This window comes from Zea mays, chromosome 1, assembly GCF_902167145.1.
Source record: "Zea mays cultivar B73 chromosome 1, Zm-B73-REFERENCE-NAM-5.0, whole genome shotgun sequence".
NCBI classification, from domain to species: domain Eukaryota; kingdom Viridiplantae; phylum Streptophyta; class Magnoliopsida; order Poales; family Poaceae; genus Zea; species Zea mays.
The window spans coordinates 290809008-290836604 of NC_050096.1; the positions used below are offsets into that span (position 1 = coordinate 290809008).

General features: G+C 45.4%; 1 protein-coding gene and 1 pseudogene across 1 annotated transcript; both read right to left on the reverse strand.

Annotated features, from left to right (window-relative positions):
• Positions 1–11724: 11724 nt before the first annotated feature.
• Positions 11725–15478, reverse strand: LOC103644127 (uncharacterized). The gene is made up of 3 exons (XM_008667322.3): positions 15018–15478; positions 12567–13285; positions 11725–12471 (listed from the first exon to the last, which is right to left on the reverse strand). The coding sequence occupies exons 2-3, from the start codon at positions 13266–13268 to the stop codon at positions 12187–12189; spliced, it is 987 nt and encodes a 328-aa protein (XP_008665544.1). The 5' UTR covers positions 13269–13285; positions 15018–15478; the 3' UTR covers positions 11725–12186.
• Positions 15479–21058: 5580 nt separating this feature from the next.
• On the reverse strand, positions 21059–22099 carry LOC103645668 (tubulin beta-7 chain-like; annotated as a pseudogene).
• Between the last annotated feature and the right edge of the window lie 5498 nt (positions 22100–27597).

Here is a 27597-nt window from a genome sequence, read left to right on the forward strand (position 1 = left end):
GGGTTTTGCGAGGGTGCGTCTGTAAATGGTGGTCCGCCAAGGGCTCTCGCTCTCTCAAATGGGGGGGACGAGGCGGCGCTGGCTGCGCTGCAATGCGATGGGGACACCGGGGTGGGGTGGGACACGCCCGCCAGCTTGGCATTGGGCTGTGCCCTGCTGTGCGTGGAGCCGTGGACTCGGGATGGGGACAGCTACTGCATGGAGCAGCAAGGCTGGTGCATGGTGTTCGCTACACGTCGGTCTGAGCCCCTTCGATAGGCATAGGGGTAAGAAACGAGCGACGCTTGTGTTCCATACATATCGTTCCCAGCCACATTGATAGGTGTAAGGCTGTCTCCAGTGGTGTCCCCTAAACTTTTCCCACTAATGGGGTGTTTGGTTCTGTGGACTAAAGTTTAGCCCGGGTCACATCAAGCGTTTGACTTTCAAATAAAAGTATGAGATATAGAACCAACCAACTGTACTAGATTCGTCTCACTTTTTAATTTTCGACTGAGAAATTAGTTTTATAATCCGACTACATTTAATACCTCGAACGGAGGTTCAAACATTCGATGTGATACGAGCTAAATTTTAGCAGGGGCAAACCAAACACCCCTTAAATATTACTATACAGTCACGTCAACAAGATTCTCTCCCCTATATTCACTCATCTCGCAACCGTTCCCCCTATAAATTTCCCTATGTATCCCTCTACACATTAAATATACATTTCCACATAACTAACATAACCAACTTCATTTTTCTATTTTCTTTTTTCCTTTTCACACGTCCGAACATGTCGTAAATAAATTTTTTTAATATTTTTTTACAATTTATGTAGAACGTACTAACAAAACAAGTTAGTTAAAATTTAATTAGGAATGTCATACAAAACGTCATAATTGTGCGTCGTCAAACATTTAATCAAACATTGCGACGTCATAATTCAAACTAGCTTACGTTGCAAGCAGACCCCGAGCAATCGTACGCACGAAGCCACGGTTGGCTTCCAGTGAAAGCCACGAGCTTCCCCCACAAGCCAGAATCATCTCGCCTATATATATATACACTTTGTCTTCCTAAATGTGCCCACATCCAACACAACTTCATCTAGTTCGACATTTGTTCGGTATGTCTCATTTCCATAGGGAGATGATTCCGATTCGAGTGATAGTGACGACGACACACTTATGCTTGTCACTCTTCTTACGCTAAACATTGAGGCTAGACGCCTTCTCCGACGACGTTCCGGTATACCTCGCCGCATCATTCACAGAGATCATTTTGCTGGAGAAAACCTCATCCACCATCACTACTTCGGCCCCAACCAAGTGTATCCTCCCCACGTGTTTCGTCGAAGGTACGAAGTTCAAAAATTTCTGGATATGTTCTCACATTAACATTGTCTTCATAATCAACCTATTACATTTTATAGGTTCCGCATGAGTAGGTCTTTGTTCATCCGCATTATGGAAGGACTTCAACGGTAGGATAGTTACTTTACGCAACGGGTGGACGCAACGGGCCTGCCAGGCCTCGGACCCCTTCAAAAAGTTTGTGCGGCAATGCGGATACTTGCTTATGGGTTACCTACTGATGCCGCAGACGAGTACATTCAAATTGGCGAGTCTACCGCTAGGGAATGCCTTAATCATTTTTGTCGCGCAATCATTGCATATTTTAGTGGGTGGTATCTACGAACTCCTAATGAAGCTGACATAGCACGCATCATGCACAATAGTGAGGCTAGGGGCTTTCCAGGAATGTTGGGTTCCATAGATTGCATGCATTGGGAGTGGAGTAACTGTCCTACGGCCTGGCGTGGACAGATTTGTGGCAGAAATGGAAGACCTACGATGATACTAGAAGCGGTAGCAACGTATGATCTATGGATTTGGCATGCATTTTTTGGCATGCCTGGGACAAATAATGACGTAAACGTGCTTCACTGATCACCAGTATTTGACCCCATGACAAGCAGTCGAATGCCACCCGTCAATTACACAATCAACGGTCATCCTTACAACTTCGGATATTACCTTGTTGATGGCATTTACCCCAACTAGCCAACTTTTGTCAAAGCAATTTGACACCCATATGAGGAAAAGAAAGTATATTTCACACAAATGCAGGAAAGTTGCAGGAAGGATATTGAGCGCGCATTTGGTGTTCTTCAAGCACGGTGGGCGGTGCTACGTGGTCCAGCGTACGGTTGGGATCGCAATCGTTTAACGGAGATAATAACAGCATGCATCATCATGCACAACATGATTGTCAAAGACAAAGGTCAGTTTGCTGCAAATACAGATTTCGGAGACACCACTTCAGGTATTGAATCATCTCAACTAATTCAAGAAGGACGGTCTGAATGGGTGATCAATCACTTCGATCTTCGTCAGCAACAAAGGTCGTTGACACTACAAAATGATCTTGTCGAGCATTTGTGGGCTCGACGTGGAAGCATGTGACCTTATCGTTTCATAACTACGTAGTTGGATCTTCAATTCAATAAGTTTAATGTCGTCTGTAATGTTCTTGTTATGCTTCTTTCATTAAATAATGTAATTCTACAATTTCACATCCCGATGTCGTGTGTTCATGGACAAAGTGATTGAAATTTAGTTTCTCACACTACACAGGTACAACCTATTTGAAAGGGAAATGTGCCCTTGGGCCATTTCTAAAGTATTTTGGTGATTAAGTGCCCAACACAAATGCTTTAAGTGTTAATTTGTGCCAAAGACTCAAGAAGTGCAAATCAAGGTACAAGGTATGTTTCTAGACTTAGTACATTGATTTGAAGACTAATGTATTGTGTCCAAGTGCTAGAAACAGGAGAAAATGTTTTGGAAAAGAGTTGGCTGTGTACAGCCAAATGCAGCTCGGCCTGGGTGCACCGGACTGTCCGGTGGTGCACCGAACAGTGTCCGGTGGTGCACCAGACAGTGTCCGGTGTGCCAGGACCAGTCTTGGAGAACAGTCCGCTCTCAGGACTCGACGGCGGCGTACGACTATAAACCATCGGACTGTCCGGTGGTGCACCAGACTGTCTGGTGAGTCGTCTGCGCCAAAGTCGTCGCTCTCAGGAAACGATCAACGGCGTATGGCTAAAATTCACCGGACTGTCCGGTGGTGCACCGGACTGTCCGGTGAAGCCAATGGTCGATTGCGCCAATGGTCGGCCGCGCAATCCGCGTGCGACGTGTGGGCGAGCCAACGGTAGGTTTTTTTACTGGACTGTCCGGTGTGCACCGGATAGTGTCTGGTGTGCCAACTGTCGCAAAACTGCAACAGTCGGATGCGCCTGAAAAGGAAGGAGATTGCGCACCGGACAGCTACAGGGACTGTCCGGTGGCACATCGGACTGTCCGGTGCGCCACCTGACAGAAGGCAAGAATTGCCTTCCAAGAATGCCTCCAACGGCTCCTAGCTGCCTTGGGGCTATAGAAGGGACCCCTAGGCGCATGGAGGAGACACCTAAGCATACTTTGAGCATTCTAAATCTTTCACACTCCGTCTCCGCACACTTGATTGACTTTCTTAGTGATTTGAGCTCCGTTCTAGTGGTGAACTTGTTGCGATTCATTCGAGCTCAAGTCTTGGCTGTGTGTGTGCGTATTGTTGCGGATTTGTGTGTGTTGCTTCCCTCCCTTACTCTAGTGCTTTCACTTTGATATTTGTTGTAAGGGCGAGAGACTCCAAGTTGTGGAGATTCCTCGCAAACGGGAAAGAGTAAAAGAAAGAAAACAACTGTGGTATTCAAGTTGATCATTGGATCACTTGAGAGGGGTTGAGTGCGACCCTCGTCCATTGGGACGCCACAACGTGGAGTAGGCAAGTGTTACACTTGGCCGAACCACAGGATAACTCGTGTGTCTCTTGTGATTGCTTCTCTGTGTGATTCGCAAGAGCTCGCTCTATAACCACTTGGTTTATCATTCTAACACTTAACCAAGCTTTGTGGCTATAAGTTTTAAGTTTTTACAGGATCACCTATTCACCCCCCTCTAGGTACTCTCGATTGGTATCGGAGCCGTTCTCTTCATGAAAGGGACTAATCGGCCGAAGAGATGGATCCTAAGGGAAAGGGGATGGTGGTCAACGATAAGGAGAAGGAGTCCATCTTCAACGAGCCAAGAGACGATAAGCCCACTGACTCTGGCTCGAGTCATAAGAAGAAGGACAGGAAGAAGAAGAGGCGCATCAAGAAGATTGTCTACTACGACAGCGACGAGTCTTCTTCTTCCCAAAGAGACGACGACTATGACGAGAAAAAGAAACCGGATAACTCAAACTTTTCTTTTGATTATTCTCGTATTCCGTTTAACTCCAATGCTCATTTACTTTCAATTCCACTTGAGAAACCTCCGCACTTTGATGGAGAAGACTACTCATTTTGGAGTCACAAAATGCGTAGTCACATATTCTCTCTCCATCCAAGTATTTGGGAGATCGTTGAAAACAGAATGCTTTTTGATAGTACTGACAACCCTGTTTTCATTAATGAGCAAATTCATAAAAATGCACAAGCTACCACTGTTTTGCTAGCATCCTTGTGCAGGGACGAGTACCACAAGGTGAGCGGCTTGGATAACGCCAAGCAAATTTGGGACACCCTCAAGATCTCTCATGAGGGGAATGACCCCACCATGATCACCAAGATGGAGTTGGTGGAAGGCGAACTGGGAAGGTTCGCAATGATCAGGGGGGAGGAGCCAACACAAACGTACAACAGGCTCAAGACCCTGGTCAACAAGATTAGGAGCTATGGAAGCACAAGATGGACGGACCACGACGTCGTCCGACTTATGCTCAGATCCTTCACCATACTTGATCCTCATCTTCTAAACTCTATCCATGAAAATCCTAGGTACACCAAGATGACGCCCGAGGAAATACTCGGAAAGTTTGTAAGCGGGCGTATGATGATCAAGGAAGCAAGATACGTTGATGAGGCATTGAATGGCCAAATACCCATCTACGAGCCTCAAGCGGTTGCTCTCAAAGCAACAAGTAGCAGGGAGGCGCTACCTAGCAAGGTGGCGCAAGTTGAGGCGACCGGGCTAAACGAGGATGAAATGGCCCTCATTATCAAGCGCTTCAAGACCACATTGAAGGGACGCAAGGAGTACTCAAACAAGAACAAGGCAAAGGGAAAGCGCTCCTGCTTCAAGTGCGGTAAGACAGGTCATTTTATTGCTCAATGTCCCGATAATGAAAATGACCAGGGAAAAGAAAGACATGAGAAGAGGGAGAAAAAGAAGGCCTACAAGAAGGCGAAGGGAGAGGCGCACCTTGGCAAAGAGTGTGACTCGGATTGTTCTTCGTCCGACTCCGACGACGAAAGACTCGCCGCCTCGGCCTTCAACAAATCGTCACTCTTCCCCAACGAGCGCCATACTTGCCTAATAGCAAAGGAGAAGAAGGTAAACGCTCGAGAAACTCCTGAGTACTCTACTTCTAGTGATGATGAAGTAGATTACACTAGCTTGTTCAAAGGATTAGATAGAGCTAAAGTAGAAAAGGTTAATGAGTTGATTGATGCCTTGAATGAAAAAGATAAACTGCTAGAGAGGCAAGAGGACATTTTGTATGAGGAACATGACAAATTTATTAGTGTTCAAAAGTCTCTTGCCTTAGAGATTAAAAGGAATGAATTACTATCTTCTGAGTTATCTATTTGCAATGAATCTATTTCTAGCTTGAAGACTTTGAATGATGATTTAAATGCTAAGCTAGAAGTAGTTAATAAATCTAGTCCTTGTGTTGAGCACCTTACTTCTATTGCAAAATTAAATGATGAAGTAGCAAGTCTTAATGCCCAACTTAAGACTTGCAAAAATGACTTTGATAAATTAAAATTTTCTAGGGATGCCTAAACCATTGGTAGACATCCCTCAATTAAGGATGGGCTTGGCTTTCGAAGGGAAGCCAAGAACTTAACAAGTCAAAGGGCTCCCATTCCCAACAAGGAGAAAGGGAAGGCCCCGATGGCTAATAGTAGTCAAAAGAATCATGCTTTCATGTACCATGATAGAAAATATTCTAGAGATTTTCATTATAATAGGAGTTATAATGCTTTTGACTCACATGCCATGATTGCTTCGAGTTCCAATGCTAATGATAGGTCTAGGAGAAATTTTGTGTCTCATGCTCATAGAAAAGTTTGTAATAAACCTACCACTGTTTTTCATGCTTGCAACACTGCTTTTGTTCTTACATGTAAAAATGAAAAAGTGGTTGCTAGAAAGATGGGGGCCAAATGCAAGGGAGACAAGACTTGCATTTGGGTCCCTAAGGCTATTGTTACTAACCTTGTAGGACCCAACAAGAGTTGGGTACCTAAAACTCAAGCCTAATTTGCCTTGCAGGTTTATGCATCCGGGGGCTCAAGCTGGATTATCGACAGCGGATGCACAAACCACATGATGGGGGAGAAGAAGATGTTCACCTCCTACGTCAAGAACAAATATTCCCAAGATTCGATCATCTTTGGAGACGGGAATCAAGGCAAGGTTAAAGGACTAGGAAAGATAGCTATTTCATCCGAGCGTTCCATATCTAATGTGTTCTTAGTTGAATCGCTCGGGTATAACTTGTTGTCCGTTAGTCAACTATGTAATATGGGTTACAATTGCTTATTTACCAATGCAGGTGTGTCTGTCTTTAGAAGGAGTGATGGTTCATTAGCTTTTAAGGGTGTACTAGACGACAAACTCTATTTAGTTGATTTTACGAAGGAAGAGGCCGATCTAGATGCATGCTTAATCGCTAAGACTAGTATGGGCTGGCTGTGGCATCGCCGTCTAGCACATGTTGGGATGAAGAACCTCCATAAACTTCTAAAGGGAGAACATGTGTTAGGTCTAACCAATGTAACTTTCAAAAAAGATAGACCTTGTGCAGCTTGTCAAGCAGGTAAACAAGTGGGAAGTACTCATCACAACAAGAACGTGATGACCACATCAAGACCTCTGGAGCTACTTCACATGGACCTCTTCGGACCCGTCGCCTACCTCAGCATCGGGGGAAGTATCTTGTTATTATTGATGATTTTTCCCGCTTCACTTGGGTATTCTTTTTGCAGGATAAAACAGAAACCCAAGGGACCCTAAAGCGCTTCCTAAGGAGAGCTCAAAACGAATTTGAACTCAAGGTGAAAAAGATAAGAAGCGACAACGGGTCCGAGTTCAAGAACCTTCAAGTGGAAGAGTTTCTTGAGGAGGAAGGAATCAAGCACGAGTTCTCCGCTCCCTACACACCACAGCAAAATGGTGTGGTAGAGAGGAAGAACAGGACACTTATAGACATGGCGAGGACTATGCTTGGAGAATTCAAGACACCCGAGCGGTTTTGGTCGGAAGCTGTGAACATAGCTTGCCACGCCATAAACCGGGTCTACCTTCATCGCCTCCTCAAGAAGACGTTGTACGAACTTCTAACCGGTAACAAACCCAACGTTTCATATTTTCGTGTATTTGGGAGTAAATGTTACATTCTAGTGAAGAAAGGTAGGAATTCCAAATTTGCTCCCAAAGCTGTAGAAGGGTTTTTGTTAGGTTATGACTCAAATACAAAGGCATATAGAGTCTTCAACAAATCATCGGGTTTGGTTGAAGTCTCTAGCGACGTTGTATTTGATGAAACTAATGGCTCTCCAAGAGAGCAAGTTGATCTTGATGATGTAGATGAAGATGATGTTCCAACGGACGCAATTCGCACCATGGCTATTGGAGATGTGCGACCACAGGAACACCAAGAGCAAGATCAACCTTCTTCCTCAACGAGGGTGCACCTCCTGACTCAAGATGAAGAACAGGCTCCTCAAGAAGAGGCGTGTGATCAAGGAGGAGCACAGGAAGAACAAAGTGTGGAGGAAGAAGCACCACTGGTCCCTCCAACTCAAGTCCGAGCGACAATTCAAAGGAATCATCCCGTCGACCAGATTTTGGGTGATATAAGCAAGGGAGTAACTACTCGCTCTAGATTAGTTAATTTTTGTGAGCACTACTCGTTTGTCTCTTCTATTGAGCCTTTCAGGGTAGAAGAGGCCTTGCTAGATCCGGACTGGGTGTTGGCTATGCAGGAAGAGCTCAACAACTTCAAGCGAAATGAAGTTTGGATCCTGGTGCCACATCCAAAGCAAAATGTTGTGGGAACCAAGTGGGTGTTCCGCAACAAGCAAGACGAGCATGAAGTGGTGACAATGAACAAGGCTCGACTTGTGGCAAAAGGTTATGCCCAAGTCGCAGGTTTGGATTTTGAGGAGACTTTTGCTCCTGTGGCTAGGCTAGAGTCTATTCGCATTTTGTTAGCCTATGTCGCTCACCATTCCTTCAGGTTGTTCCAAATGGATGTGAAGAGCGCTTTTCTCAATGGGCCAATCAAGGAGGAAGTGTACGTAGAGCAACCCCCCGGCTTTGAGGATGATCAGTACCCCGACCACGTGTGTAAGCTCTCTAAGGCGCTCTATGGACTTAAGCAAGCCCCAAGAGCATGGTATGAATGCCTTAGAAATTTTCTAATTGCTAATGCTTTCAAGGTTGGGAAAGCCGATCCAACTCTATTCACTCAGACTTGTGATGGTGACTTATTTGTGTGCCAAATTTATGTCGATGACATAATATTTGGTTCTACTAACCAAAAGTCTTGTGAAGAGTTTAGCAGGGTGATGACTCAGAAATTTGAGATGTTGATGATGGGCGAGTTAAACTACTTCCTTGGGTTCCAAGTGAAGCAACTCAAGGACGACACCTTCATCTCTCAAACAAAGTACACGCAAGACTTGCTCAAGCGGTTCGGGATGAAGGACGCCAAGCCCGCAAAGACTCCAATGGGAACCGACGGACATGTCGACCTCAACAAAGGAGGTAAGTCCGTTGATCAAAAGGCATACCAGTCTATGATAGGTTCTTTGCTTTATTTATGTGCTAGTAGACCAAATATTATGCTAAGCGTATGCATGTGTGATAGATTTCAATCCGACCCAAGGGAGTGTCACCTTGTGGCCGTTAAGCGAATACTTAGATATTTAGTTGCTATGCCTTGCTTCGGGATCTGGTCTCCAAAGGGGTCTACCTTTGACTTGATTGGATATTCAGACTCCGATTATGCTGGATGCAAGGTTGATAGGAAGAGTACATCAGGGACGTGCCAATTCCTAGGAAGGTCCCTGGTGTCTTGGAGTTCTAAGAAACAAACTTCCGTTGCCCTATCCACCGCTAAGGCCGAGTATGTTGCCGCAAGACAGTGTTGCGTGCAACTACTTTGGATGAGGCAAACCCTCCGGGACTTTGGCTACAATCTGAGCAAAGTCCTACTCCTATGTGATAATGAGAGTGCAATCCGCATGGCGGATAATCCTGTTGAACACAGCCACACTAAGCACATAGACATCCGGCATCACTTTTTGAGAGACCACCAGCAAAAGGGGGATATCGAAGTGTTTTATGTTAGCACCGAGAACCAGCTAGCAAATATCTTTACCAAGCCTTTAGATGAGACGACCTTTTGCAGGCTGCGTAGTGAGCTAAATGTCTTAGATTCGCGTAACTTGGATTGATCTATATCATACATGTGTTTTATGCCTTTGATCATGTAATTTATGCATTTCAATCTATTTTGTTCCTTTGTGGTGCTCAAGTTGTACACATGATCCCCGGACCTCACAAGTCCACTTGCAAGTGATGCACTTATTTAAGGGGAGGCATGCTACAACTTGACACTTTGAGACTAACGTTGTGTTTGAGTTTACTTGTTTGAGTCTCAAAAGTGGTTTGAAAGGGAAAGGTGGACTTGGACCATGAAAGACTTCCACTGCACTCCGATGAGAGGGTAACTAACTCGAAGTTCATCTCTATGCTCGTATTGCCTTTTTGCTCTTAATTGACAATTTTGGTGAGGCAATGAGGTTAAAGGGCCAAAAATGATCCCATTTTGGTGCTTGATGCCAAAGGATCAGCTACCACTTGAGAATTTTGAAAATAGTAGAGTTAGTAGAGTTAGAACTTTTGATTTGTCAAAATACTCTTATTGTCAAAAGTTGGTCTCTTGTGGAGAATGTTTGATTATGAGAAAAAGGGGGAGTTTTTGGATCTTTGATCAATTTCTCTTGGAATACCTCTATTTATGTCTCAACAAGTGTGTTTGACTTAGAGATAGGAAATTGAATTTGATTTGCAAAAACAAACCAAGTGGCAGCAAAGAATGATCCAAATATGCCAAATTTGAATCAAAAACAATTCTTGTTCTCAATTGCATTGATGTTGTACTTCTTCTAGTTGCTTTTTGATGTGTTGGCATAAATCACCAAAAAGGGGGAGATTGAAAGGGAAATGTGCCCTTGGGCCATTTCTAAAGTATTTTGGTGATTAAGTGCCCAACACAAATGTTTTAAGTGTTAATTTGTGCTAAAGACTCAAGAAGTACAAATCAAGGTACAAGGTATGTTTCTAGACTTAGTATATTGATTTGAAGACTAATGTATTGTGTCCAAGTGCTAGAAACAGGAGAAAATGTTTTGGAAAAGAGTTGGTTGTGTACAGCCAAATGGAGCTCGGTCTGGGTGCACCGGACTGTCCGGTGTGCACCGGACAGTGTCCGGTGCGCCAGGACCAGTCTCGGAGAACAGTCCGCTCTCGGGACTCGACGGCGGCGTACGACTATAAACCATCGGACTGTCCGGTGGTGCACCGGACAGTCCTGTGAGTCGTCTGCGGCGAAGTCGTCGCTCTCGGGAAACGATCAACGGCGTACGGCTAAAATTCACCAGACTGTTCGGTGGTGCACCGGACTGTCCGGTGAAGCCAACGGTCGACTACACCAACGGTCGGTCGCGCAATCCGCGCGCGACGCGTGGGCGAGCCAACGGTCGGCAGGGGGCACCGGACTGTCCGGTGTGCACCGGACAGTGTCCGGTGTGCCAACTGCCGCAAAACTGCAACGGTCAGATGCGCCTGAAATGGAAGGAGATCACGCACCGGACAGCTACAGGGACTGTCCGGTGGCACACCGGACTATCTGGTGCGCCACCCGACAGAAGGCAAGAATTGCCTTCGAAGAATGCCTCCAACGGCTCCTAGCTGCCTTGGGGCTATAAAAGGGACCCCTATGCGCATGGAGGAGACACCTAAGCATACTTTGAGCATTCTTAATCTTCCACACTCTGTCTCCGCACACTTGATTGACTTTCTTAGTGATTTGAGCTCCGTTCTAGTGGTGAACTTGTTGTGATTCATTCAAGCTCAAGTCTTGGCTGTGTGTGTGCGTATTGTTGCGGATTTGTGTGTGTTGCTTCCCTCCCTTACTCTAATGCTTTCACTTTGATATTTGTTGTAAGGGCGAGAGACTCCAAGTTGTGGAGATTCCTCGCAAACGGGAAAGAGTATAAGAAAGAAAACAACCGTGGTATTCAAGTTGATCATTGGATCACTTGAGAGGGGTTGAGTGCGACCCTCGTCCATTGGGACGCCACAACGTGGAGTAGGCAAGTGTTACACTTGGCCGAACCACGGGATAACTCGTGTGTCTCTTGTGATTGCTTCTCTGTGTGATTCGCAAGAGCTCGCTCTATAGCCACTTGGTTTATCATTCTAACACTTAACCAAGCTTTGTGGCTATAAGTTTTAAGTTTTTACAGTATCACCTATTCACCCCCCCTCTAGGTACTCTCACTATTTTCAACAAGTAAACCACCAGATAAGAATTCAACAAATAAGAATGATAGGTCTTTGCACAGACGACTGAATTATTATGTAGTACACACGTTATAACATTAAATAGAACCAACATGTCATGCAAGACTTATGGTTACAACAACTTTATAATGTTTGAGAAAATAAATAACACAATGAACTTAGAACAGAATTCTGAAACAGGTTTCGGCACCACTAGTACGGCATGTGACACAACAGTACTTTTACTGAAAACTAAAAATGAACTGCTGCAAGCGTTTTTTGTGCTCCTTCATCATAATCCAAACTTCAGGATCCACTTCGTCTTCACTAGTAGACTGCAACATCTGCAATTGTTGTTTGGCCGATTGGAGTTCTTCAAGTTTCAATTCCCTTTCACGAATGCTTAACTTCGCTTCCAATTCCAACCTCTTTTTCTCTAGTTCCCTGTCTTGTTCAGTGCACTTTTCTTTCTTCTCACCCTTTTCTATGCAGCGCTGAAGTTGTTTTTCAGTTAAATCTTGCAGACGGCTTAAGTATTCCGTCGACGATGATGACACAGCTTTCTTTCTCTCAGTTTTACTAGAATCACGACCAAGAGGGTGTTTCCTGTCAAACCAGCAGAACCACTATCAGATTCATGTTCACCAGCTGATGGAGTACCAGAAGATCCAATTGATTTTCCATGTATTCCTCGAAATACATTTCCTTGACAGATGCTCTCCCAATTGGGTTCCCCCTTCAGTTGATGCCAGCAATGCATAAAATGGAATGGTTTGTTCTCTTCGTGTGCAAACAATGTAGCCGCCTTGGAAGTCTGCAAAAGTCATGATTCAATAAGAATATGCCGACCACATTGAAACAATGGAGGTAAGTAGAAACCATTCAAAAATTGTGTATGTTAGTGCTAACCTTATCGTCGTCAGTCAAGCCACTTTGTTTCTCTCTGAGAACTCTTGCGTAGTAGCCTGAGAACTTACTCACATCTGCTCGAATCTTGTCCCATCTACTGCTAAGTGCTCGGTTTAGTCTACAGTGGAACTTGGCCCTTTGTTCGTTGTACCTTTTTTCTATTTGTGCCCAAAGTCCCTCCTTCCTTTGTCCAGTGTGGACAATAGGATCACTGCTAATTTGCAACCATGTGGTGCAAAGTATAAGGTCTTCAGGAGCAGTAAAGTTTTGTTCTTTGGTTTTCTTTGGTTTGTTAACAGGTGCTGGATTCTTTACAGGACTATTTATGTCCTGAACACTATGTTCAGCATCAGACTCCAACTTCACAGGTATTGAAGGTACCGTATTCGAACCCTGCAATGGTGTACTAGGATTTGAACCTAGAAAGGAATCTGCAAAAGGATTCCTGACAAAGTTCATGTAATGGTTCCAATACATAGCAGATTGTGAGGCTGGAAGCATGGTTAATTTGGAACTTGTATTTCCTGTCTGAATGGGAGCCCACATTATTGTTGGACCTTGAGCTGCATTAGGAAAATTTAGGTTGCCCATCATGGTGCAATCCATAGGTTGCTGGTGCACGAAGCCCCTAGGCCATATCAGGGGTGGGGGGAAATTGCTGACCACTTGAATTGTTTGACATCGCCTGAGAATTTTTGGCATTGTTTGTTGGGTCCATTCTATGATTTGTGCACATGGGAGAAATGAAGTGAAATGGTGTAATTGAATGGAATGCACATTATAATGAACAATCATATGTCAGATAAAAAGGTAAACATGATAACAGACGAAGCATTTATATAAGCCCAATAAAGATCAAAGGTTGTGATTAACTGTTTGACTAGCAACAGCCCAACTTCATGATAACAAAGTCATCATACTACAAATTACTAGACAAATCCTTACATCAAACTAGCTTATGGTAACTACATACCACTAAGACTGAAACATAGATGACAACTGAAATGTCGTTTCATAGCACACAACCTAACAGTTGTTGCCTGTAGACGACTACTTATAAGTTCAAAAGGATGTTAGCTCTCTTAAACTGGAATACATGGCTAATAAATATTCCGGTAGCTATTGTGCGTAGACCTATCAGAATCGCTGAAGTACCACTCATCACTGACTTCGGGGCAGTACAACTCGTCTTCATCAAAAGATCGATCAGTAACTGTTGGAGGGGTCGACGGAGTTGTAGGTTGAAGACTTATGTCATCCCCCTGGTACTTAGCAATGTCTGGAAATGCTTGCACTTTTGCCTCTAAGGCATCTTGTTGTAGCAATTCTAGCCTTTCTTTGATGGCAAACAAGGTTCTAGCTACGATCTCTTCATCATGCATGTGGTCTAAAGCATGATCTACTAAACCACTGAGTGATTTGGTGGCATCCTCGGCACAGTCAACAAGGACTTTGAGCAAAGCCTTCATGTTTTCTTCTGACGAGTATGCCATGATGAAATGTGTTGCAAACAATTAATATATGAAGTAACAAGTGCATACCCATAGAAAGCATATAGGCACATGGAAGGAATAAGTGCACCAATTGAACAACAAAATTCTAGGCAGCGACATATAATGTTAATGAAATCATGACAAATATTGATGGGAGGAACATAAAAAGTTCATGGAAGCATGACTCATATTGTACAGAATATTGTGACCATTGTATGTGACTGTACTTGAACAAACAAAATTAGTACATGCAAACACATATTGTACCATGAAATGGTAACAAAGGATCAGAACACCTGAATAAGGAAAGCACTTAAAGTTGGAAATAACATTAACAACTCCTGCTTTTTACAGAACATGAGGCACACAAATTTATGAAGTAATCAAGGTGTCATATGTACTACAAAAATGAATTTATGAACTATAGAATGACCATGAATTAGGCAGGGTTAAGGTGTGAGGTATTGGGGTTAACCCATGATGAAGCATGCACATGTTTGTTTACGAAGGAAATTTAGGTTGTTCAAAGACCACACATATATTGTACCATTATTGGGTACCATAGGATCAGAACACATGAATAAGGAAACAGATGTATGTTCCAAAAACATTAACAACTCCTGCTTCAAACAGAACATGAGGCACACAATAATGTGGACTACTCAAGACGTCATATGTACTAAAGAAATGAAGTTATGAACTATATAATGAGCATGGATTAGTTAGGGTTCATGTATGAGGTATTCGGGTAAAGCCAGGATGAAGCATGCACATGTATGTTTAGGAAGGAAATGAAAGGTGTTCAAGTGTGTTAACAAAGCCTAAACGGTAGAGCAGATCCATGTACAGTACTGCTGCTGCTAGTATTCGAATCGGGCCTTCGGACTAAGCACATACAAATTCCAAAAATAAAGGATGACAGATGAACCTGGGAGCAGATTGAAGATGACGATCGTACCTGAGGAACAGAAGATCTGGGCCGCAACACGACGAATCAAAGTGATTAACTCCGGATCTGAGGATGTCGGCGTGGGTCGGAGTGGAAAAGAACGGATGCGGCGACGAAGAGCCTCGGTGGAGTCAGATTGGTGGGCGCTTCGTCTTCCTCTGCGAACGGGATTGAGTGTTGAGGAACTCGACGTGCTCCACTTGGTCCTGCTCGACGCAGACCTCGACCGGCTCGGAATCGCCCATCCGCCGGCAGATCCGCCGCCGTGTCGCCCGATCTTGGCCGACTTCGACAGAAGCGTCGAGAGGAAGCGAAGTGGACCGGAAACTTTCCTCGGTGTGGCGCGGGCGACGGCTTCCGCGATAAGCAGGAGCGGGGGAGTCAACAGTGCGCTGCTTCATCTGGCATGAGAGAGAAGGGGACCACGTCGAAGAGGGCCGCGTAGAGCGCGCCGTTGCGGGGGTAGGGGGAAACTGTAGCCCCTAACCGGTGAACAATGGAAGGGGAGGGGAGGGGAAGGGTCGCCCGCTGCGGGTAGTCTAAACGACCCGAGCCGGCTCAGTTCGACTCGCTCGTGTTTGTTACAGGACTAGGTAAAACGAGCCGAGTCATGTGACGAGATTGAAAAACCGGCTCGGCTCACGAGCTAGCTCATCGAGCCAACGAGACTAGTCACAAACGTGATTGGCTCACTAAGCTATAATATAAAATCTTAAACATATTTTACATAACATATTTTAAATTAGTAAAACAAATATATTACAAATATAATATAGAAAACGGATTAATTTTTGTATAGTAATCTCAAATAACATAAATTAATTGTCTATAGGGTACTAATATTATATGTTAATTAGAATTTTATTTAATAAATTGTTGTTGGGTCGAGCCACGAGCCCGCTCGTGAGCTACAGCGAGCCGAGCCGAGCCGGCTCGCTCTTTTCACGAGCCACAAAGACAGGCTTGGCTCGGTCTCGTTCTAAGCGTTGAGCCGGTTCAAGCCGAGCTGCTGCGAGCCCGAACCAGCTCGTCGAGCTCGAGCTTTTTCCATCCCTAGGCCTCTACCAGTTTCTCTGGCTCTAGCTTCATAAAAAACAACTTCCTCCTTATATTTAGGAAGAATTTTTAAAAAACACCCTATTTAGTTAGAAATGCAGTTTCTCGTGTGGGTCCAACGAAGAGAAAAATATGGGAGAGAAGAAGCTTCTTTTTTCTCTTGGCACATGTTTTTTTGAGGAGTTCCTTTCACTTTTTTAAGAAGAGTTCATCAAAGAGCCTCTTCTTTCATAGATTTTTTTTTTCAAAAAAGTTGTTGGAGGAGCTCTTGGAGGAGTCCTACCAAAGGGGACCTAAGATTGTCCGCGACCATTTTTCCTAAATTTCTCTCTCTATATCCTACTTTTGTGCCACGTCGTCATGGTTTCATCCTCTACTTTTTTATCTCTAGCAGCAGTTCCCTCTAAATACCCTTATAATCCGCTACCATAAATATCATTTATATCCCTACTTTTTATTACTTACCAATTTTTCATCTACTAACAATCACTCGCGGGCATAAAACACGAGACGTAAACAATGTGAGGGGTCACCACACCATCATAGTGAGAGAGGAAATTCCGGCGCGCTTAGCGTGCACGATAGGGGGGCACCGCTGCGGCCTCAAATGAGCTCATGTAGCCGCTACACGTGAGGGAGGGAGCGCCTGCGGGAACCGCTGCAGACGGTCTAACCCATGGGATTCACATTCATTTCTTTTGAGGGGGTTCCTGTAATGTAAAATCATGTGTGGTTAGTAGACTGAGGGTGAGTTTGGTTTAGCTGTGAGCTATGAAAAAGTTGTTGTGAGTCATCTGCTGTGAAAAGGCTATCACGAGAAAAGAGACTGAAAATTGTTTGGTGCAATTTGTTGTATGTTGTTCACTGTAAACAAATTGTATAATGTTTTGTATACAATTTATTTAACTACATCTCTTAATCAATATATCTAATTAAAAACCACATTTCACATTTGTGTTCCTGATTATTTTTACAAATAAATAAATTTTAGAAGTTCGTTTTAATGATATTTATTAAAAATATTTTTATTTCCTTTATTATAACACTTAAATATTTTTAATTCTATTCTAGTTTTTATTTGTTGCATCTGTTTATTAATATAACGAACTTGGAGGAGCAGCAAAAGCATGGTCCAAACTGCTTTTAGAATTGTACTACATAAAAATTACTTTTTTGAAGTAGTTACGAAAAAGTTGAATCCCTTTAGAGCAAGTATGTAAGGCTGACTAGGCAGGCTCACCAAAATCCTAGATGGCAGGATGGGAACACATGAGAGAGAAATGAATGGGTGCTTCATGAGAAGCTTGACTCCAGTATATTCTACGAGGAAAAAGAACATGTTTGCAGTCTGCTTTGGAGTTGAAGTTGACTCTTTATTTTTTTCCAGCCAATCAAAATAATTTCTCTTTTCAACTTAGAGTCATCTAAAAATAAGCTTATTATATATATTGATTTTATTGTTAGCTCTTGATGACGTGGCAAGAATATGAAGCCTTCAGTTAGTTTTTCTATTATCCTTGCTCTTAGGTCGGCGTTCAAAATGTTGAACCAAGTGCATCCCTTGAGATCTTGGTTTGAACCAAACGCATCCCTTGAGATCTTGGTTTTTGTGGGATCTTTTGGAGCCACTTGCCACCGATGACGGGCATGTGAACTACATGTGGGTGCAGCACATGAACCGTTCAGAGAGAGAGTGCAAATCATCTCCCGGAAACGGTTTCCAGTGGCGGCCCAAGTTTGCTGTCCGTCGTCACTCGGCAGCTACCCAAAGGCACAGGGCAGGCCTGTATGGCTGTTTGCCAATACCGGGTCCGCCCACCGCATCCACACGTGCGATCAGGAGATCAGGAGATCCGATCAGGGCTCGCCCGTTTTGTAGGCAACCCGCAACCATTGTAATTCCCGCAACCATTGTAATTCCGAACAGCCTGCCTGACCGACCAACTCCTGATGGAGCTGACGAGAAGCTCGGCTTCTCTCGCGCACACAAGAACAATGCTGATGCGGATTGACACGGGCTTTCACAAAAACATGAATAAATACTGTTTCCAAAAGTTTTCATCTATATTGACAAAGAGAAACGTCATTGCATTTCGGGCACTACCGCACTAGTACATGAACCTGATGCGCTACTTTTTTTTCCCTCTTGGCAGCAGCCAGCAGCCCAGCAGGGCCAAGCGGCCACGGCAGCGTGGGCAGACGCCGCGGTGGCAGTGCAGAGGGCAGGCAGACGCGCGGCGGTTTCTTTGGATGGGTGCCGCGGTTTTTGAGGAGCAGCGCCTCGAGCCCCGCTCGGGCAGGCCAGCTAAGCCACGCATGCCCCAGCCGGACAACGACCAGGGCGTTTGGTTACACCCCGCTAAAGTTTAGCCCCTGTCCCATCGAATGTTTGAACTTCCGTTCCGGATATTAAATATAGTCGGATTATAAAACTAATTTGTTAGCTGAAGATTAAAAGACGAGACAAATCTAGTCCAATTGATTGGGTCTATATTTCATACTCCTATTTAAAAGTCAAACGCTTGATGTGACCCGTGCTAAACTTTAGCAGGAGCAACCAAACACCCCCAAGTCAATAACTAAACCTAGTGATGTAATATGTCGTCCGAATCCGGATTCGAAGATGGTGAACACTGGTTCAGATAGAATTTTTGGAAATCCAGACTTTTTTCGGATAACGGATACGAATACGAATATTTTGTTCGGATATCGAATTCGAATACAATATATATGATATCCGTCGGATATCGAATATCCGGATATTTTCTCAGATAAATCTTCTCGGATATCTTAACCGGATAGTTGTGTGCATTTTTTTTATTTTTGTAGAAAGAAATCAATAATACACAAATAGCCTCAGAAATTCATGAAAATTTATGGAGACATACCATATGTCCACATATAATTCTCCAAAAATATTTGGACCATAAAATCTACAATATGATAGTGTTTCTTTTATTTCACTTTCACTTGTTGTGTGAATTACACGTGAAATCACTCTAAGTATCCAAGTTCACTTTATCATTTTCATGTGGAGACTTCAGGTTATATTTTTATAGAATGTTTATTAGTTTTGGTAACTTATTTGTATTTTGATGATTTTATTGAAAATAAATTAATAACACGCATATAGGTTAAAAAGTCATAATTTTTTTAAAAAAAACATGACATATGTACACAGATAATACTAAAAAATATTTGGACTCAAGAGTGGATACATGATTAGAACCATGATATGTGTGGAATGATGTCTTACATGATATCCGACAAAAAATTCGTTACCGACAATATCGTGTCCGACTAGTTCCATATTCGGCACACAGCTATCCCTATTTGTATCCGAAAATATCTGTATAAGTATTCGTATCCGGCCGGGCGCACTGCACTGCCAGGCCACGCCTGGACGCCGTTTATTTTATATTTAATTTTATTCTATTTTATTATATCAACGACGAAAGCCTGCCGTGCTGCACTGTACAGGCCGGCCGGTCCAGCCCCAATCCCGCCTCGTCGCCTCCCCGAACGCCGACACGTCCGCCGTCCGCGCCGGAGCCGCGTGCCCCCCATCCCCACGTGACGACCCGCGTCTCTCGCTCGCTTTCTGGATGCCATGCCATGCCACTCCAGGCCCGGGCTGGGCTAGGCCGGCCAACACGCCGACGCCCGTTTCCAAGACAAGACCGCCATGGCTGGCGTGGCGCCCTCCTCGTCCTCGAGTCAACCGCCCGATCCGACGCGCGGGCACCGGTGTCACGCACGCGCGCGTGACGAGGCGCGGCGAGCCGCGTGCACGCCGGACAAGGACAACGCTGCTCTGGACGGGGGCGGTGTCAGCGCTCAGCGTGCCAGGCCTGCGGGATTGCAGCCCAGCGGCTCGCTGCTGCTGGTCCTGCACTCTGCGGAGGGGGCCTCGTCCGCGGTCCGCCTCACATGAGACATGAGGCTACCCGCTAGGCCGCTACCCTACCTAGGCAAGGCAGCGCAGGCCTGTCCTGTCCACTGCTTCTGCGCTCGGCTATAGTTGTACATTTGGGCTGAGCCTGATGGGTCGGTCCGAAGCACGGTAAAAAAAACACGGCTTAAGTACGGCACGGCACGAAATATTTTAGTGTCGGGCCGGCACGGCCCGATATATCGAGTCGGGTTTGGGCCGAGGTCACGGCCCATGGGCGGGCACGAGCACGGCCCGTTTAAGGCATGCACGAAATAGCCCATATGGAGGCACGAAAAGGCTTATTTATTAAAATCACACTTCATTCCACACTTTCATGTACTTGATAAGAACACAAAGCTATAGATAATGTTAGTTAGATGTTTTTTGTAGCTTTGAATTAGAGTATGTGATGTAATTTTATTTTTGTTATGAACATTAGATAATAAACTGAACTTACGAACTTCATTTAGAGCTGATTATACTCTTTTTCTTTCTAACAAAATGATTTATAAACGAGGTAGTCATTGCATAGCTCTAGTAACTTAATACAAATATTAAGTTTGCTTTTGGTCAAATTTATTTGTCTTATCTTTTATTTGTTTTATTAAATTTGTTTTGAATTTCGGGCTCTGATGTGAATTTCGGGCCCTGATTTGAATTTCGAGCCAAAAACTGTATTTCGGGCCAAAAATTGAATTTCGGGCCCTAATGTGAATTTCGGGCTTTTATAATTTCAGGCCGCCCGAAATGAGCCCGGCACGTTTAAGCAATTACGGGTCGGGCCGTGGGCCGAGGGCTAGGCCCATGGGCCGGCCCGGCACGGCTCGAAATTCAAACGGGTCGGGCCGGCCCGAAATTCAAACAATACGGGCCTTTTCGGGCTTGGGCCAGGCCGGGCCGGGCGGCCCGAATGTACACCTATACGCTCGGTCGTCGGCTCCTCCGTGCTGCGCGGCCTCGCGAGTCCCCACTCCCCTCCTCTCAGGCCCTCACCGCCCCACCGTACGGTACGGCGGCCCTGCCCTGGCCCTGGGAATGAAAGGGCACCGAGATCTCATCGCTATTGGGATGACACAACCCCCTCTTCGTCTTCTTCCTCGTACTCCTCGTCCGCGGTGGCGTCCTGGTACTGCTGGTACTCTGAGACCAGGTCGTTCATGTTGCTCTCGGACTCGGTGAACTCCATCTCGTCCATCCCCTCACCGGTGTACCAGTGCAGGAAGGCCTTGCGCCTGAACATGGCCGTGAACTGCTCGCCGTTCGCTCACCCTGTGATGGAGGTGGAGTTCCCCACGAAGGTGCCCGACATCCTCAAGCCCTTGGGCGGGATGTCGCACACGCTCGACTTGACGTTGTTGGGGATCCACTCCACGAAGTAGGACGAGTTCTTGTTCTGGACATTCAGCATCTGCTCGTCCACCTCCTTGGTGCTCATCTTCCCGCGGAACATGGCCGAGGCAGTCAGGTACCGCCAGTGCCGGGGGTCAGCAGCGCACATCATGTTCTTGGCATCCCACATCTGATGGGTCAGCTCGGGGACTGTGAGGGTGCAGTACTGTTGCGACTCGCGGGAGGTCAGCGGGGCGAACCCGACCATGAAGAAGTGGAGGCGAGGGAATGGGATGAGGTTCACGGCAAGCTTGCACAGGTCAGAGTTGAGCTGACCAGGGAACCTTAGGCAGCATGTCACGCCACTCATGGTGGCAGAGATAAGATGGTTCAGGTCACCAACTGCAACGTTAGAACCCATTGTTTGTCAGTACCAACCTTTTACAATAGAATACAAACTACATGGTATTAGATTTCTAAACTGCTATTAGTGAGGATTAACTTACAGGTAGGGGTGGCGAGCTTCAGCGTGCGAAAGCATATGTCATACAGAGCCTCGTTGTCAAGCACCATACATTTGATCAGCATTCTCAACGAGTTGGTGAACAGAAAGTGTAGCATTGTAAGGCTCCACAACAGTGTCTGAGACCTTTGGTGATGGGAATACAGAGAAGGTCGACATCATTCTGTTAGGGTACTCCTCCCTTATCTTGGAAATAAGAAGGGTGCCCATGCCCGATCCAGTGCCTCCTCCCAAGGAATGGCAAACTTGAAAACCTATAAGTGAATCAAACGAGTCATTCAATTATCCGCAAATAAAAACAATATTTCCCAGCATGAAAAAATATATAATCGGTCCACATGGGATGGAAAGATACAGCAACACTTCAAGTCCCAAGATATCAGAATTGCGATGCATTCTATGTGGTCAGAGTTAGTTAACAATCATCAACCATGTTACCACTGTTAAGTGATATTTTGAATTCAGTCAATTTCACATCATATCATACGCCACCATGCTCTGGTGGTCCACGAGCTCAGCTTGACATGCTACCAAATACTTCACTCGGTTACACACCAGAGTTTATAGCACAAAACACAACTATCATATAGAAATTAAATTTCAAGGGATACAAAGTTAGGCACTGCTATATCCACCATGGGTTCCATTTTGTCTGGTGTTGGCCAAAGAATTCGGTCCAGCTATGAAACAACATTTAATTTTATTTTTAAAAAACATGAGTTGAAGGCTGCCAGAGTGGAACTCCAAGCTAAAATATTCATCCTACCAACAGTTGATGTCAGTCCAGCTACTCAGGCCACAGAAAAAAGGTATAGGAGTTCAACACAAGAGTACAGAGTACAATATACATGAAGAGTTGAAGACAGACTGATTGACTAGAAAACATCTACAGAGTTCCTCCATTGACCAGCAAACCACTACAGAGTTTGAAAGTAGCCTAGAGGGGGGTGAATAGGCTAATCTGAAAATTTTCACAACAAACTTCGAAAGATTGTTAGATACACAGTTCTACTGGTGCAGGCCGGTTCAACAGCTACGTGCGCAAGTTGAACCACTCTGAACCAATCCAACTGTTTTATAAACTTTAGACTAAAATCTACTCGAAAAAGTATTTCGCGAGTTCTTGAGAGAAGTAAGATATAGCTAAGTGACGATGAAAAGATGAATGTGTAACGATTATTTTACTTCTAGATAAACTCTACGGAAAAATCTTTATGTCAATCTTGCAAGTAAAAATATCTCAAGTTAAAACAAGCAAGAACACAAGACACAAGATTTAACCTGAGGTTCGGCCACACCACAAAGGTGTCCTACTCCCCGTTGAGGAGCCCACAAAGGGCCGGATCTTTTTCAACCCTAATCCTCCAAAAGCCGACCACAAAGGTCAAGGCAATCTCTTCTTATCTTAGCTCAAAGAGCGGGTGATACAAACTTCTTGGGGTCGTCCACAAATTTGGAGACTCCCAAGCAACCTCAAAAGAGCTTGAAACCTAGGGTTTCAAGAACACCAAGAACGCACAAGAGGGGTTTGCACAAGCTCAAGTCTTTGTAAAAGAGATGGGAGAGGAAAACCAAATCGTGAGCACAAGCACAAACCTCACACCCAAGAGCTCCTCCAACAAGGTTGAATCTTGAGGAAGATTTAAGTGTGAGAGAGATGGAGAGATGAGTGCTTTGTCTCAAGTTAGGTGAGCAATAAATGAGTGAGTGTTCAGCCGTATAGAAGAAGAGAGAGGGGTCTATTTATAGTCACGGCTCAAAAACTAGTTGTTTGACCAAAAACCCCGCTGAAAACCGGTTGAACTGCCCCCTAGGGCGGTTGAACCGCCCCCTGACAGGTCAGTAGTCTGTCTGCCAGTCTGACTGCCAGACTGACTAGCAGACTGATCTGCAGGCGGGTCAGACAGGCCAGGACCGGTTGAACCGCCCCCTGACACCCCTGGCGACCTGACTGCCAGTCTGACTGGCAGACTGCAGATCAGAAGTTAGAGGGTCAGAGACCAGTTGAGCTGCCCCCCAGGACCAGTTCAGCTTGTCTAGACCAGAGAGTTTTGGAGAGAAAACCCCAGCTCAGCTGCCCGGGGGCAAGTTCAGCTGGGTATGGTCAAAGAGGTCCACAGCTGAAGTTGAAGTTCAGCTGGAGTTGAAAGTTCAACTCAGCTGAAGTCCAGCTCAGCTGAAAAACTCAGCTGCAGCAGAAGAAGCTCATCACAGCTGAGCTTAAGTTCAGTTGAAAAGCTCAGCTGCAGTTGAAGAAGTTCAGTTGCTTTTCAGCAAGAACACTCTAGGTTTCTCAACCCAAACCATGGTCAACCAAATAATGTTAAAGTGATTTTTGGTTTTCAAAAATAGCTTTTGAATTAGAGGACTTGAGCTATAGCAAACACCTATACCTGTGCGAAAAAGAACAAGGAAGAATTACATCATGCAACACAAGATTTTACATAAATTTTTATACGTCCGTTGCATGAAGTCCTTGGTGCTTCCTTAAGTTCCTGTTTCCTTCTAATCAAACACTGAGAACAAAAACTGTTAGTACCCTTATTTGTTTTGTCATTAAATCACCAAAACCCTCACTTGGGGTTGATTGCACTTACAATCTCCCCATTTTTGGTGATTGATGCCAAAACAATTAAGGTCAAAAAGATATACATTTGCAATAGAAAATTTCTTTTGAATGATTGTATGTAGATGGCTCCCCCTAAATGTGTGCACGATTGTGAATCCAACGTTTTGACATAATATGTCATGTGAGCAACACATTTAGAGATAGTGACAAAAACCATACTAAATACAATCATTCGAGGGGTGCAAGAATGTCATAACAGGAGTTGTGATGCACATGACTATCTCTAAATACACATCATTTTCACTTCATAGCAGAGTAGTCATTACAAACTGATAGGACAAAAGATGATGGCCAGAAGACCATCATATTACTTTGAATAACAACCCAACAGTTTTATTTCATACAATGGTAAAAGGGTACAAGCCACAACAGTGGCCAAAAACAAAAATAATCCAAAAGAAAACCGAAAGAACCACAAACTAGAAAGAACCACAAACTAGAGGTTGGATTTTCTCCCCCTTTTTGGCAACAAGTACCAAAAACGGAGAGAGAGACAAGGATACAAGAATCAATATCCTCCGGGAGGAGGGTATGACAGAGGATATGATGGAGGGTATGAAGTGTAGTCAGGGAAGAGGGTCCTCATCACGTCCTCCTCAAATGTGGAGTCCCGAGGTGGCTCATCAGCCGCAGAAAAAACAGATGCCGAAGATCTACGATGATCAGGAGGAGGTGGAGGGTGGTGGTGGTAACCAGAGCCGGATGGCCTAGGGTCACCAGGAATGGGTCCCGGACCCGGGTAGGGAGGCGGAGGTTGAGAGGATTATTGTCCCGGATCCCCATGGTAGGGAGGTGGGGCAAACTCCTCGCGATCATCAACATAGGCTTCTTCTTCTTCATCGTCTGCAGACATAAATGGCACCCCGTAGGCCTGCTGGTGCCACTCATTGATCTCCGGGGGAGGAGGATGGAGAGGCACATCAGGCGAGCGAGGGACAAAAGGCATGCCCATGGTGGAAGCTTGACGACGAAGATTGTCGTCAGTCTCCCGCTGACGCCGTGCCACCTCATGGACATCAACAGAAATGTTGCGGCACATGGAGAAAAATGTCGCAAACCCATGGACCAAGCGAGCACCCATCCCTCGGCCACGACCTCGACCACGAGCACGTGGCATGGGAGATCCGCGACCAGGAGAGGGACGCGAGGCAGCAGCGGGGTGAGAGGAAGATGGATGATGGGGAGGCTGGGGAGGTGGCTCAGTGGAGGAGGCAGGGCCTCCAGACCGTGAGGGAGCCCGCTTCGTACGAGCAGCTGGGTTGGAGGAATCAACCCAGTAGGGTACGTAGCGAGAGTGTTTGACGGGTTTTTCGAAGTGGGTCTGAGTGACCACTTCGATCATCTTCATGATAAAGGGTGCATGAAGACACCCTCTGAGAGGAGACCAGGAAGCACAGACGATCTCTTTCCAGATCATGTCAAACACATTGATGCGGGCGAGACTGTTTGGAGCAAGGAGGAGGAGGAAGACTCGACTCTCCCCAAGGACGTTCATTTGATTTCCGCCCTTCGGGAGGACGGTCATCCGGGACAAAGAATTAAGGTACCTGTAGTACCTATGCATGTTAGCGGTCGTCCAGAACTCCCGCTCATTAGAGACATGAATAAATTCCGTCTCTTCCCGCATGGGCAGCCGAATGTTATGCACTCGCATGTTGCTGCCCTGAATATCTGCATCAGAGAAGCCCATAATATGGGCAAAACGACGATAACTGACTTTGTGCCAGTTACCCTGGATGAAGAAATACATGACTGGGTAATCATACCCATCAGCTTCCTCATCTACTTTCTTTATCCAGAGGGTGGCATAAAACTGAGCTACCACCTCGTCGTTCCAGGGGTATTCCATGGTCATAATGTTTCGTAACCCCTTTCTCTCTAAGTTTTGGAGAGCTGACGTCATGTCAGCATCTCCCATATTCTCACAACCCTCCCAGTCTATAAACCTATGTCTGACGACTGGGTGTTTCTTGGAAAGAATGACAGAATTGTAGAAGTCAGCCTGGAAAAGATTCCAGAACCGAGGGTCCTGGACACCAGGATGACGAAGAGTGAGAGTAGGGTTGGTGAACCTCAGGCGCTGAAGGGTGTCTATTCCCTTCAGAGAGAAGTCGACGGGAGGTTCATGCGGACCGCGGGTGACGTTCGCCGGATGCATGTGCAGTCCGGTGACGTAGAGAGCATCTGGCGCCGGAAGGTCGACGAAGTCGTCGAAAGCCCCATCCTCCTCCTGGCAGGGAGCATACCCAGAGGAAGACGTGCTACGACGAGGACGAGAGGCGCCAACCTTTTGGCGTCTCCCGCGAGTCGGCTGCGAGGGCATGGAAGACCCCTCTCCATCCATCCTACCAGAGCCACGTCCTCTCTTAGAGAGGGAGCGACGAGGCGGAGGAGAGGGGACGGGAGATTCCTCCTGAATCTCGTCCGAGTCGCTGCTAAACTCAATCACGGAAGGATTGCGATGACGCACCATGATTGAGAAGGTTTTGAAACTGTGAACCGGTTGAGATGTGTAAGAGAGAAGGCTCTAAATGTTGTGAAGTGACTAAGGCGAGAGTGGAAGGAGTAGGAGAAGAGAAGTGGAGTGTCAAATATATATAGGCAGTTGAGCTGGTCCTCAGGACCGGTTCAACCGGCCCCATAGGCCAGTTCAGCTGGTTCTCACCAGTGTGGTTAGAGAGCCAGAAACAGCAGAGGGAAGACGCCAAAAATTCAAATTTCTGACGCAGGATTCTGAAAAAGTGTACTGCAGAGATTCCATGCGCCACAAAAAAAAATCAAAACAAAGTTTCTACGCAGATGAGACCGGACGACAAAAGAAAAAGCTGCGAAAAAAATAATTTGTGCGAGCAGAATGCTGCGCGGAGGTGACCGGACAGCAAAAGAAAGTTTGCTGCGCAGCGACCGAAAAAGCTGCGCAAAAGAAAAGTTCTGCGCGCCCTGCATTTGAGCGAGGCTGTGGATAAAATCAAAAATCTGCATGGCGCCCTGACAGGACACGCTTGCTCGGCTGTGACAAAAAAAAAATTCTGCGCGCCCTGCCGCCCTCACACTTCTGCGCGGAAGTGACAAAAAATATTTTCCTTGCTGCGCGGGCGACACAGCTTTTGCAGAAGCG